The sequence below is a fragment of the Glossina fuscipes genome, unplaced genomic scaffold, assembly GCF_014805625.2.
Source record: "Glossina fuscipes isolate IAEA_lab_2018 unplaced genomic scaffold, Yale_Gfus_2 1, whole genome shotgun sequence".
In the NCBI taxonomy this organism is placed as follows: domain Eukaryota; kingdom Metazoa; phylum Arthropoda; class Insecta; order Diptera; family Glossinidae; genus Glossina; species Glossina fuscipes.
The window spans coordinates 30,331,843-30,344,399 of NW_023998415.1; the positions used below are offsets into that span (position 1 = coordinate 30,331,843).

Genomic DNA, 12,557 nt, shown 5'->3' on the forward strand with positions numbered 1-12,557 from the left:
TCGAAGTTCGCTGGTTACATAAGGATAATTGAAACGCAGACTTTTTTTTTTTTTTTAATACCGAAGAGGAAAAATCATGAAAGCTTTTAGTTCTGTAATAAGCAATAATTAAGCTTTTACGTTTGTCGGGATTCTCGTGTTATTATAATATGCAATATTTGTTTTATTATTTTTTTTTTTTTTTTGCTTTTTATTATTGCATTTGATCTGATTTGAGTAACATGCTCTCTCTCGGCGTATATGTACACATAATAATTTATTGCGATACTTTACTCTCGATAAGGTACAAGCGGAGTCGTTTTTCATTAAATGTAAATTTTTTAAGATATTTTTTCGCACTTTTTAATGAGCGATTTAAAAACAAAAACTTACGATAATAGTTTTGTGCATCTTAGCGTTAGAGCAGGTAGTGTTTGCAAGTGTTAGACACTGTGTAGAGCTTAAGTTAATTTCTTTTTCATAGAGCAGTAAATATTTTAAATAAATTTAAAATTTAGAGAGTAGAAAAGAGAGATTTTTTTTTTTTTTTTTGTTTAGCTTAAAGTTTTTCTTCATAATTGTTCCATATTTGCTTCTTTGTTTTTTTTATTATTTTGTTTTTTTCCTTTTTTTGTTGTTCAATTTTTTCGTATTTTTTAAAATTTTTTTTAATTAACTTTTTTGATTTTAGATCTAAAGGCGTTTATTGAGCTAAAATCTGAATTTGTTTTTTTTTTTTTTTGTTCACATTGTTGTTGATTTAAAAAAAATATTCATTGCTTTTCAAGTTTCGACTTTATGTAAATCTTTTAACTTTGGCTTAACTTTGCTCCCTAGGCTTTAAAAGGTTTGCTTTTTAAATTCGAAAGCTTAATAATTAATTATTATAGATTATATGGAGAGGAAAAGGGAGGCGAACAGCAGGAATAATTTTTCCAATACTTTTTCTCTTCTTAACAAAATTAATTTAAGAAATGCATTGTTTTGATTAAATAATAAAAATGCTTTAGACAGATTTTATTTGTATGTAACAGTCAATTTCTTGCCTTTTCGTTGCCGCCCAATTATTTCATCTTTGTTTTTTCACTAAACTGGCAGATCTTTAAGAAATTATTTCATTAGAGGGTCATATTTATGTTTATTTGTTTGTTACATTTACCTTCGCACACCATGTCTAGGGCTGACAGGTGGAGTTCGGGCTGGTGACGCCGGAGCAGAACTGCCTGCCGAACCTCGAGATGAGGCCAATGATAGGGTAGATGTACGCGGTGCTGAGCAACCCAGATATATAGCCGACCCTCTATCGCTGTCCCGTAAATCTACACGTGAGGATGGCACCGAACCTGTAATATTTTAATATATGTATGTATGTTTTGCATAACTGAATATTACATAATTTCAATGAGTTGCCATTCTTTTAAATAATCTCATGCTTTAATGCTCACTAATTTTCTCCCTTTCAATTTGTTTTAGGCTTCTAACCTGTGTAGGAATATAAACCGGCCGGACTACTACGTGGACGTACTCCTAAACCGCTTACCGTACTGGCACTGCGTTGCAAACTACCATTTATCGGTTCCTCGGTCTTCTTGGCAGTTCTATCTACCGCAGTCACGTTGTTTATGTTACCAGTCAAACGGCTACCAGCGCTACCGCCACGTGGAGAACGACTCGAACTTCTGGTGGGAGATTTTAATTGCTGTTGCTGCTGCTGTTGCTGTTGTTGTTGTTTTTGTTGTTGTTGCTGCTGTTGCTGCTGTTGTTGTTGTTGTACTTGTAAACGTTGCTGTTGTTGTTGTTGCTCTAATCGAGCAGCCTCAATGGCCGCAGCATACTCAGCCGCTTCGGAGGATGTGGTCGGACTAAGGTGGGCCTCTTCGTCTTCAGGTATCCTCTGTTCGCCAAGCGATCGACGGGAACCGCCCGCTTGACTGCAACCACTATGTTTCGGAGAAGTAGGACACGATTGGGCGGTGGTTATGCCACCGGCCGCAGATTGAGGTTTTAAACGTGAACGTGTCGAAGCAGAAGAGGGCCGACGGCGGAAGAGGCCCTTGGTGGGGTCCATATTGCAAACACCTATATCAAAATGCACTTTAGTTCTAAACAATCATAGATAAAATTTGTAATGAAATGCAATACTAGCGCTTAAAAACTGAATGTGACTCTTTATTCAAAATGTTTTTATGATTTATGATAATATGATAGATAATATGATAGATGATAAATAATAATTTCAATTTTAAAAACTCATTCTTCTTGTCTCCTTGCAATTAACGGTTTATATAATTTAACATTGGGCATTAGAATTTCACCATCATCATCTTCTTCGCTTGTTGTCTCATTGTCTAATTCATTTTGACTTTTTGACCTTGTAACCTCACTCTTATCAATATTTTTATTAATTTTCTCTTCACTTTCGCTGTCAATCTTTGCCTGATTTTCTCTATCAACTTCTATATCTGTAATAAGTTCGTTTTTATTTTCTGTAATAGTCTCTGTCGTCGCCTCATTTTTTTTCTTATTTTTATTCGATTTCCGTTTAGGAGTTTTCCATTGTTCCACCGCAAACGACAACATATAAGTTATATTTCGTCGAGGAACTTCATCACTATCGCTACTCTGAACCGTTTCTTCCTTTTGTGGCGTTTCCTTGACATCGGTTATTTGCGTACCTGTGGGACATTTTTCCCCCTTGGCACAATTGCCTTCGCAGATGTCCTTATTTTGTAACAACTCTTCGTAGTTATCCAACGCAGTCATACATTTAGTACGATCTAGTTGCTCCAAAGCTGTTGAAGGAAAACGCTCTCTTAGGCGCCTTCGTTCCTCGGCCAAGCGATACATTTCGAATTCTTGTAGTTGCGTTTGAAATCCAATATTTGGATTGGCTACAGCTCGTCCCGCCCGCACTACTTTCAAGGCATCTTTCCAACTAAGATTTGTTGCAGTCATTATATAAGCCACTGCTACAGTGACCGAACGTGACATACCGGCTAGGCAGTGTATTAAGACATTGCCCTCACGTAATCTAGCCGCATGTATGAAATCGTTGCACACGGTAAAATACTGCGATAGATTCTGATCGGGCGTATCTGCGGCCATAACACATAGATAGTGTTTGTCCTATAAAAATGAAGAATCGATTGTAAAAATTGTTCGTAATTAATCTTTCAATCCTTACCGGCAATAACCGTCTCGGACTGTCATGTATGGCCACTATATGAGTGATTTGAAATTTATCCAATTGTTGCGTATCTTTCGAATCACGATAATTGCCTACATACAAGCCGGGCAATACCTAAAAATTTTGCAAAAACGTTAAATTTATTCAATTTGCTGCAGTTATTCTAGGGCAGACCATGCCTCAGTCATTAAATAATTCATTGGAAAAAGAAAAAATTCGATATAGATTCGTTAAGTTGGTAAGAGCTTGCCAGCAATAGTTATTTTTATATTTTGTATTTCACCTTTTTGACGGCTGGCTATGTATGTTTTGTTGCTGCACACAGATTGCACTTTAATGATATAATTATTACTACTTCAATAACAAGATGCATAGGCTCGCTGCTGTATATCAAATATTGTCTCAGTTATATGGCATTATATAAGGCGCACAAGCACTTTGTCTACCCACCTTTAATATTCTAGCACAGAACAACTTACATACTTTACATGAATACGCAGTCATTTCTTGATACTAGAATTCTGCAATTTTCTCGATTGCCTGCGATTTGAAAATATTGTCTTTTTTCTTTTCTTATTTTCTTCCATATTGTTATGATTACCAAAAATTTTCACATGTCGTAATACTAAAATTGCTTGCAAAATATTGCAGGTTTTTTTTATTTTTTTTTTTTATTTTTTTACTATGGATAGAGGACATGTATTAAGCACAGCTTGCTATCTGTTCAAATTTCTTCTTTATTGAAGGGAAAAATGCACGTTTCACACAAAAACAACAAAAGGATAACACCTTCAAAAGAAAAAAAAAAAAAAAAATGAAAATGAATAAATCACCTAACTCACTTTCATTAGCAATGTATAACGAATTCATTTTAAATTAATAATACGATATATATTGTTGAAATTCTCGCATGGCAGAGTAATCTGTTTTTTAATTTCATGGCGGTGAGTAGACTACTGAGAAGGTGAAGTTAATTTATAAATGTGTTTAGAAATTCGACTTATAATTATTTTCGGAGTAACCGCATATTGTCGCGAGTATTGCAAGCAAAAAGTCGCACTTTAGCACACCGGTCTCCTTCGGTTGAGAATGATATGCCGAAGAAGTTATTAATGAAATAATTGAATTATAAAATTCAAGCGAAGTTTTAAGTACATTAAGTAAAAATAAAAGGAAAGATAATTAGAGCGTGCTTACCTTGTTCATGCCATTTCCCATGTTGCCAGGCGCTTCAAGTTCAAGTTAAACTTAAAATTTTGTAAAATTCCGGTCAAACCTTGATGATATCCTTTCTAAAATGCCTTCCATAAATGTCACAAAGATCTGCAATAAAACAATCGTAACAGTTCTATTTATATATGAGACGTAGTATATATATGTACTGAGTAAGTATATTTTTGAAATGAATATCCTGAACAAATGCGATTTAGTATATTTATGTAGATGTCCTTAGCATACACAAGACAGACTTCATTTTCAACTACGACAAAAGTATACGTATAAACCGCTTTAAAATCCTTGAGTTTTTTCTCTCCTTTGGCGCAGGAGAACATAAACGAAATTTAATAGTTTGTAGTTAAATCGATAACAAAAACAATTTTATATACTTTGAAGATAACCAATCAATAGGTAAGAGTCGATGGGCGGATCTATGCGCTTTGTTTTCAAATTATATTTTTGCAAAAGATCCACTTGGCGTTTATGACATCATTTACAAACTGTATTGGTACACATATCTGTATGGCGCCTTATTTCTCCGCAATAGTTGACTGCAGTTTTGGTATGCGACACCAATTGCTTTAACAGGGCACATTAAGTTAATGCGGGCACATTTGCAACACCCAGAACAACATGAGATATATTCAACTTTTCCAATTCCCACCAAATAATTTAGAATCGTTTTATGCTATCGATTTTAGCTCGTCTGTGTGCCTGCGTCAGACCACTGCCCTTGCATTTGGTGTTCAACCTACAAGCTGAAAGTTCAACCTGAAAACTGTTGAAGTGGCGCACTTTGACACAAAGTCGACCACTGCTGAGAAAGGATTGAACAGAATGATTTTTATAACCATTACTCATATAACGCCCCTTTATATGAGAAAAGAAATGGTGCGCTAGAAAAGAGTATTGTATTTCAGCAAGCGAAATGAATATACGAAGTTTAGATCGAATGGGTCCATTTTATTAACACCCGTCCTCTCCCTTTATAACTCGTCCAAGGCAAAACTAAGCTTTCATTCAGCAAAAAAACTAAAAAAAAAATGATTTTTAATATTTTACCATGAAAATTGTTCGTTGGCAATAGTAATTCGATGTAAAAATGAACTTTATTAAACTTGGACTACATCTGCCTATTTTTTGAAAAGTAAGCTTTCACAGGCCAACAAAGTCCAATTATTTGACTAGAAAATTATTATTATTATTATTATTATTATAAATTTAGCCAGAGAATAAATTCCAAGACTGAAGTCTTAAAGCACTAGGATCTAAGGCTTTTGGCTCTACCGACCATTGAGTTACTAGTCGAGACTCTTGCCTACTCGCCCACTCATCTACTTGCAGACTCTCTTTACTAAAAACTCAGCTACAATCGAGCCTCAAGATTTAATAAATAAGTCGGTGTGTTATTCAGAGGGTCGGAGAAGTTTGTAGTGTGTTTTGGTGTCTAATGCGTGCTGGATGGATATGGAGGCGCCTTGAACATTAAAAATCCAAGGACTCTGACAATGCGGACACGCCACGCCTTTTTAATACATGATTTAACTACAATTTCAAATGAAGAAATTTGATCTTAATCTCGGTTCCTTATGGTTCGCAGGACACCCATTTATCCCAATTTATCTCAGCTGATTTTGTCTTTTTAATACAAGCTAGTGGTGTGGGAGAATACCTTCTATGTTATTTTTGCTTTTCGTTTTGGTTTTTTTTTTTTTTTTTGTTTGCTTTTCTCTTCTTTCGTTTTGTTGTTTCTTATGTAATCGAGTACAAACGTTGTAATCAATATTTAATCTTAAGATGAAGAAGTCGATGTTGGCAAAAGTTTTCAGGCCTGATTATATTATATTTTAACCAGTTAGTATGCAAGCTTTTCAATAAACGAGCTGGCATTAGGTGAATGTGCATATAATAGCTTATGCTTAAGCTGAAATGTATGCAGTGCTCATCCGCTATTGTGACAGTTATTGTCGCTGCTATTTAATTTTAGTTTTAGTATATTCGTTTTTTTCTCTCTTGAAACTATCATTGTCGTTATAATCTATTTTTTTTTTTTTTCATTTCTCCTGCTGTATTTGCTGGGCTTACTATTGTATTTTATTTCATGTGTATGCAGCCAACTAACCAACAATCAACAGTTAGTTGTTGACTGTTAAGGCTTAAGGCTTTTTAACATTTCTCTCATTTGCCTCATTTTAGGTGATTTTCATTTTTTCTTCTATTTACCTGACGAGTGCATACATGTACATATGTATGTATGTATTCATAAAATTAAGCATTTTCAAGGATATATTCTTCTTAAGAATAATGAAAAGAGATGATCGCCTTTTAATGAATTGTTGGAAAAGAATTTTAATATGTGGCATTACTTTAAACTCACGTTTCGTACTCCTTACGTATTAAATTAACGCAAACAGTCATTGTTTTGCTTTGTTAGCTTTAACACTCACTTACTTTTTAAAGTGCTTAAGCAATGTCTGACAATTTCTTCTTTTTTTTTTTTTTTTTTTTAATTACGTACTCAACGACCTTGTATTAACTTTATTTTTATTTTTATATTTTTTTTTTTGCTTCCAACACGAACTCGTGCGTAATCAAAATGTCTTAAATCAAACACTGACCACTTGTTAGTTATCTCCTTAATTAAAGTGTACGAATAGTTTAGACTGTTCAAGATATTAGATTATGATGTAGTAGTGACATAGTTAAAAAATATAAAGTTTCATTCTTCATTTCCTTCTAAGCATAACTCTGAAGATTATATATACGCCTTGGGACAAATCTACGATGCCTGTACACCACTTTGCCGAAACATTTTTTTAACAATGATTGCATAGATGATAAACAGTCGATGTTTACGTGTAGGGGGATTCATGTTTTCTTCGAATGTGGCCCACGGTAGTCAATTCGAGATGTATTACATTAGCGGTTTGTCAAGCTTTCTATTATACATTTTTCCGTGATAGGGTTTTAAAGCGGATTCTAGTTAAGCAAAACAATGGCTGGACAGTAGGACTGACAAACGGATATTGTTACATCAATTTACGAATTTACACTTATCAAGAATATTTTATATATAAAATACTCGATAATGAATAATGTAATTCAGAATTTGCGTTACGATAACACATAGTTGCTATTGCGTGTAAGACTATGACCAGGCAGGGACATCTGAAAGTTGACTTGTCAAACAATTTGGCAATTAAGAGTGAAGTGTGAAACAATCTCTTATATAAATTTTTATTCAAAATAATTCAAAATGAATGCTTTTGTAGATGAGACTAAAATCGTATACGATACGAGTGATAGCATAAAGTTGTAAGTTAGAAGACTCGAGTTAATAGTTTGCAGTCATCACGGTTGATAACCGTCTTGATGATTCCCGTGAGAAAACAAACATTCGTCCTTTTCTTTTTTCTTTTTTGCCTCCCGTATTTTGTACTCTAAAGGTTTTATTAAAGACCGCTGGTCCCATCAATTACTGAGAAAACCAGAGTTGTTAGGCAGTAATTAAATTTGCGTTGTTGTTCTCGTTTATTTTGTTTCGCTAGTAGTGGTAAGGACTTGAAAGTTTAACAGGCCGGAAATTTTACATGACAGAAAGTAGGATATATGTTCATTGGATGAAATTTTACTGTTCACATATTTGCACACACATGAAATCTATATTGATTGATACGAACAGAAAACAAGCAAAATAAAAACTCATTTAAAAAAAAAAAAAAAAAGAAGAGAATATAACAGCATTGACTCAGATCGAAATTTTAATACCGCTCACTAGTTCGTACACAATATTTGATTCCAAGCAAGACATACACATGTATATACAACAAAGCGAACAACAAGGCGAACTTTTCATTTAGACTTGAAATCGTTGAATTTTTTTATTATTATTATTATTATTATTTTTGTTTTTTGCCTTTGACATCTGCGCGGAGTATCATATCAATAAATGCAAGGGCTGCAGAATCCCACGTCTTTTTGCAAACATACAAAAGTGAATTTTCAATGTTTACCTGACACAATGATTTGTGATTAGCAGGGCGGCATAAAGCGCATATGACACAGAAATAACTGACCAATCGCGAGCGAATGTCTTTATGCGCAAATCGTTCAACACATTCGAAGTCATGTTGACTTCAATTGTGGTGTTCGCGGTGTTGTGCATTATGGATGTCTTCCTTCAAGAAGATTAAGTAAAAATTTTTTCATTTTTTAATTACAAGCCGTAAGACTTTGTGTAATCTACTAACAACGTTTATTAAATACTAGTTTAAAACGACTTTTAAAGCTTAGGTTCAACGGCTCTATGGTTTTCAGTCCGTTAATTTGGAGAAAAACCACCAATTTATATGATAATTGCTATTGGATCCATGAAAAAATTTCATCTTCATCTTTAAACTTAATTTGGATATGGAAAATGATTAGAGTGAATTTTCATCTTCTAGATAAAAAGTTATAGTAATTACAACATCACCAAATCGCATGCACTTTGAACACTGACCGAGAAGGTATCGATTTTATATGCTTTATGAGGCGAGGGCTTTACTACAAACATCTGACAAGTTTAATGTAGTGAATAAGGGAAGCGTAACAAGATGGGAATTACGTTCTCTTTGCCGGTTCAATTTGTGATTGAATTTTCCAAAATTCATTATTAGCTTGTATTTAGAATAAAAAAACTGTCGATAAATTATGATTATAGTATCATATACGAGTGATGTTGTTGTTGTTGTTATTATTATTATTATTATTAAACTCTGTATAGAATTCCCAATACAAAAATATTTATTCAACTGCTTCTAGAACTTGTGCATAGAACTAATGCAATGATGAATAAAACAATTTATTCGGCACTTGTAAGTGATAAAAACATTTTCAGCTTTCTGAGTAAAGACAAACATAAGCGAGAATTTTCTTGGAAAAACTCACAAAACAACGTCGGTTCATATATATAAATACCGTATGTTTTACGACAGTGAAGGCAAGTTTGAAAAAATAGTCCTGCACAAGTTTTCCAAAGTCTTTGTTTCATTTTTTGTTCGAGTTCTTTACAGAGCTCGACAAAAACATACATTCAAGGTAAGGCAGATGTAATTATAATTTCTATAAAATTTACGGCTTTATTCAATTCAATTCAAATGATGATAATGGAATATGAAAGAATGGTTGAAGCTGATAAACTAATTTCGAATCCTATTCAAGCTCCCAATGACGAATTACAAGGAATTCCAATTATTCATCCTAAAAATAAATTCATTAAAAATATTAATTTTGATGAATTATTCAAAATGAAAAAGATATTATTCTAATAGTTTGTACTCAGCAGCATCAAAAAGTGTAGCATAGACCTGATCAACAACAGCAAAATAGATTTAAATCTTGCTTAAAATTTAAGTTCTAATGCATGTCTGGTGCGATAACCATGTAAGTCATGTTTTCCTCATATGAAATGTGCCAGCTTTGCTGATGGAACTGCTGATGTTGAATTCGATTGTTCGAAAGGTCTGTATTAGTTGTATCAGAGACTGAGGTAGCAATGTGCCACATTTTCCAAACTAAAAATCGCAAAATATTTAGAGGCCTTCAAAACATACAAACAAGATTTCTTTAATAGATTACAAATTTTTGAAAAATCTGTCTTAAGGTTACAGCAGCTTCTCTTCTTCATTAATTTATATTTCGTTTTCTCTCATTCTGACATTCGTTCCCCGGAGATTTGAGATCCTCTCATTTGCACAAATAATTAGAGAAACTTCTTGGCATATCTCCTAATACAGATTCTGTTTCTCATGTTCATGAAAGGCCTTACAACACTAACTCTGGCACCAACATTACTTGAATAACCTGAACCTCTCCAATCACTATATTATATCGAAAGGTATAGGATCCATCCGCTCAGGTGTAAGATTAAAATTAACATTTTTCTATCCTCATTTTATGATCAGCTACGTTCAATCATTTCTATATCCGCCCCTATCGGACAACGTTCGCGGCTCGCGTTGTATAACTGGATTTGACCGTTAAAAAGATTAAAGGCACATATTTTTAACTATTTTAAGATATTTTTAAAGTAGGCGTCAGATGATAAGCCCGCTTGATTTTCTCACGAAGTTATGTGTCTTCTTTTTATTTAAATGAACAAGTGAAAAACCATTTAATAAATTAGTCTTTTATGTAATGAAAGCAAAATGTGAAATAGAAGAACGCTCTGCTCTGGCCGCAATTCGTTACTTATTTTATATTTATTTTCATTTAGAATCTATAAGCACAACAAGCAAAATGAAACTCTTTTGTTGGCTGTTGAAAGAAATGCCGGAAGAGAGGAAGGAAAGCAATGAATCGGCAACAACGTCTAATAATATTCCTTTTTAATATAGTAATGATGCAAATGAGATCGTAAGTACACATCAAACACTTGTTTGAAAACTAGTTTATAGACAAAGTGTAAAAGAAAGGATGGCATTGAAAAGACAATTGAATAAAACGTAAAAACACATTTATAGAGACATTATTATAAATAATCATATTAGCACCGAACGTAAGCAAATTATACATAAGTGATGATGATGCCTGATACCGTGAAGTGTAACAAAAAAAAAAAAAAAATTGACAATTTCTCAATATGATAAAGTGAATCATAGTTGAAAATATTCAATCATGAATATACCTAAAGCGTCCATTTTTTTTACCTATCTATAGTAATCTTTCTCTATTTTATGTACTCATAATAATCCGTATATTGATGCGCCCAGGAGGAGCGCATGAAAAAATATCTTCTTTGTCAAGCTTTCAATTAGTGACAAAGCAATATGCGATTATCAGAGTTTCTTAAAGTGTTTCTAAACGCATACACACTTTAATAAATTCGAAATATTCATTGATTTGAGTTCATATCACTCGGTCCTGAACTTAGAAAAAAAAAACCTGAGAAGTCAAAGTTTGGGTGCGACTTTTGTAAACGAATTTAAATTTTCTGTGCGGAACCACAGATGGAACTAATTGGACGGACGGACGAATGTGGCTAATTAATAAAAAAAACAAAACGGTCTTAATCGTAAAATGAACATATGTCAATCACAGACTTATGGCTATAAAAACGATTGATAGCTTTATTGGTGGAGAAGGGCTATTCCAGATTTATAACGCTTTGGAGCATTCGGAAAAATGTGCTTGAAGATGTGTCGGTCTTTTCATATAACCGTAGGTCAAATGTCACGCAGTTCAATTCACGTTAAAGTTACAGCTTAATATCAGTAAATGTTTTACTTGAAAGCTAAAAGGAAATTTTTTAAATAGCAATTACATCTTGCTTGAACAGGTACTTGATGCGGTGGCTTTGTGGACAGTAGAGAATATTTTTAAGCCTTTCTTATATAGATATTTATAGATACAATAGATCACAAACCCCACAAATGCCTTATTGAAAAAATTAAACTGTAGTTATCTAACAGCACTTATACTAAGCTGCGAAGTTATCCTTCAGACCCTACCTTTGTAATGCACACCAACGACTGTTTGCCTATGAATAGAAAAATCATAAGTAACTAAACTAACTAAGCTAACTAAATTTCCGCAAGGAACCACATATGAACCTGTTTTATATTTACAGTATACGACAGATATCATCTATCGACTCAATCCACTGCTGATACCGCCATTCAGCGCAATCATATTAATCCCATGGCAATGTCGTCATGTAAAACAAAACGACATCGACATCTTTGGAAAAATGGCTCGATAAGTATAAGATGATAAATAGTAAGCCCATCTATCTAAGCGCATGCAACTTTAGCTTCAAGTGGGAAAATCTGTCTCTCTGTTACTGTCTACATAATGCTAGAAGACATGCACAAATAAAATATACTGGAATCCGTTCAGCTTGAGAGGTCTTCACAATGCGAATTGGTACAAAATATGTATATACTTGCCAGCCCCCTCCCCGCATGTGCAATTTCAGTAGGAGCAGAAGATAACCCTCTCAGAAGAAGCGTGAAAAAAGTCTCTCTCACAGCAAACCAAGCACGGTAGTATGCACATGAACCGGTATAATCCGTAGAATGTCAAAGCGTTGTACCGATGACCTTTCGGAAAACAATAAAACTTATAAGATTTTAATACGCATTGCTATTTGTATGCTTAAAACGGAAGGAAAAGAAAAAGATTTGAAATTGCG

General features: G+C 33.7%; 1 protein-coding gene across 3 annotated transcripts in view; it reads right to left on the reverse strand.

The window, feature by feature from the left end:
- Positions 1–706: 706 nt before the first annotated feature.
- The window catches only part of LOC119645208 (dual specificity protein phosphatase 15), a 56,261-nt gene continuing 44,410 nt past the window's right edge, over positions 707–12,557 (reverse strand). For 2 of the 3 annotated variants that reach the window (XM_038045228.1, XM_038045226.1), the window contains 6 exons: positions 4,364–4,489; positions 3,164–3,280; positions 2,655–3,105; positions 1,462–2,058; positions 1,139–1,322; positions 707–1,079 (listed from right to left, as the gene is read on the reverse strand). In XM_038045228.1, coding sequence (XP_037901156.1) covers positions 1,049–1,079; positions 1,139–1,322; positions 1,462–2,058; positions 2,655–3,105; positions 3,164–3,280; positions 4,364–4,384 — 1,401 coding nt within the window. In that variant the 5' untranslated portion in view covers positions 4,385–4,489 and the 3' untranslated portion in view covers positions 707–1,048. Of the gene's footprint in view, positions 1,080–1,138; positions 1,323–1,461; positions 2,059–2,654; positions 3,106–3,163; positions 3,281–4,363; positions 4,490–12,557 lie in introns of those variants that run through there. The other variant, XM_038045229.1, reaches the window with a different exon arrangement.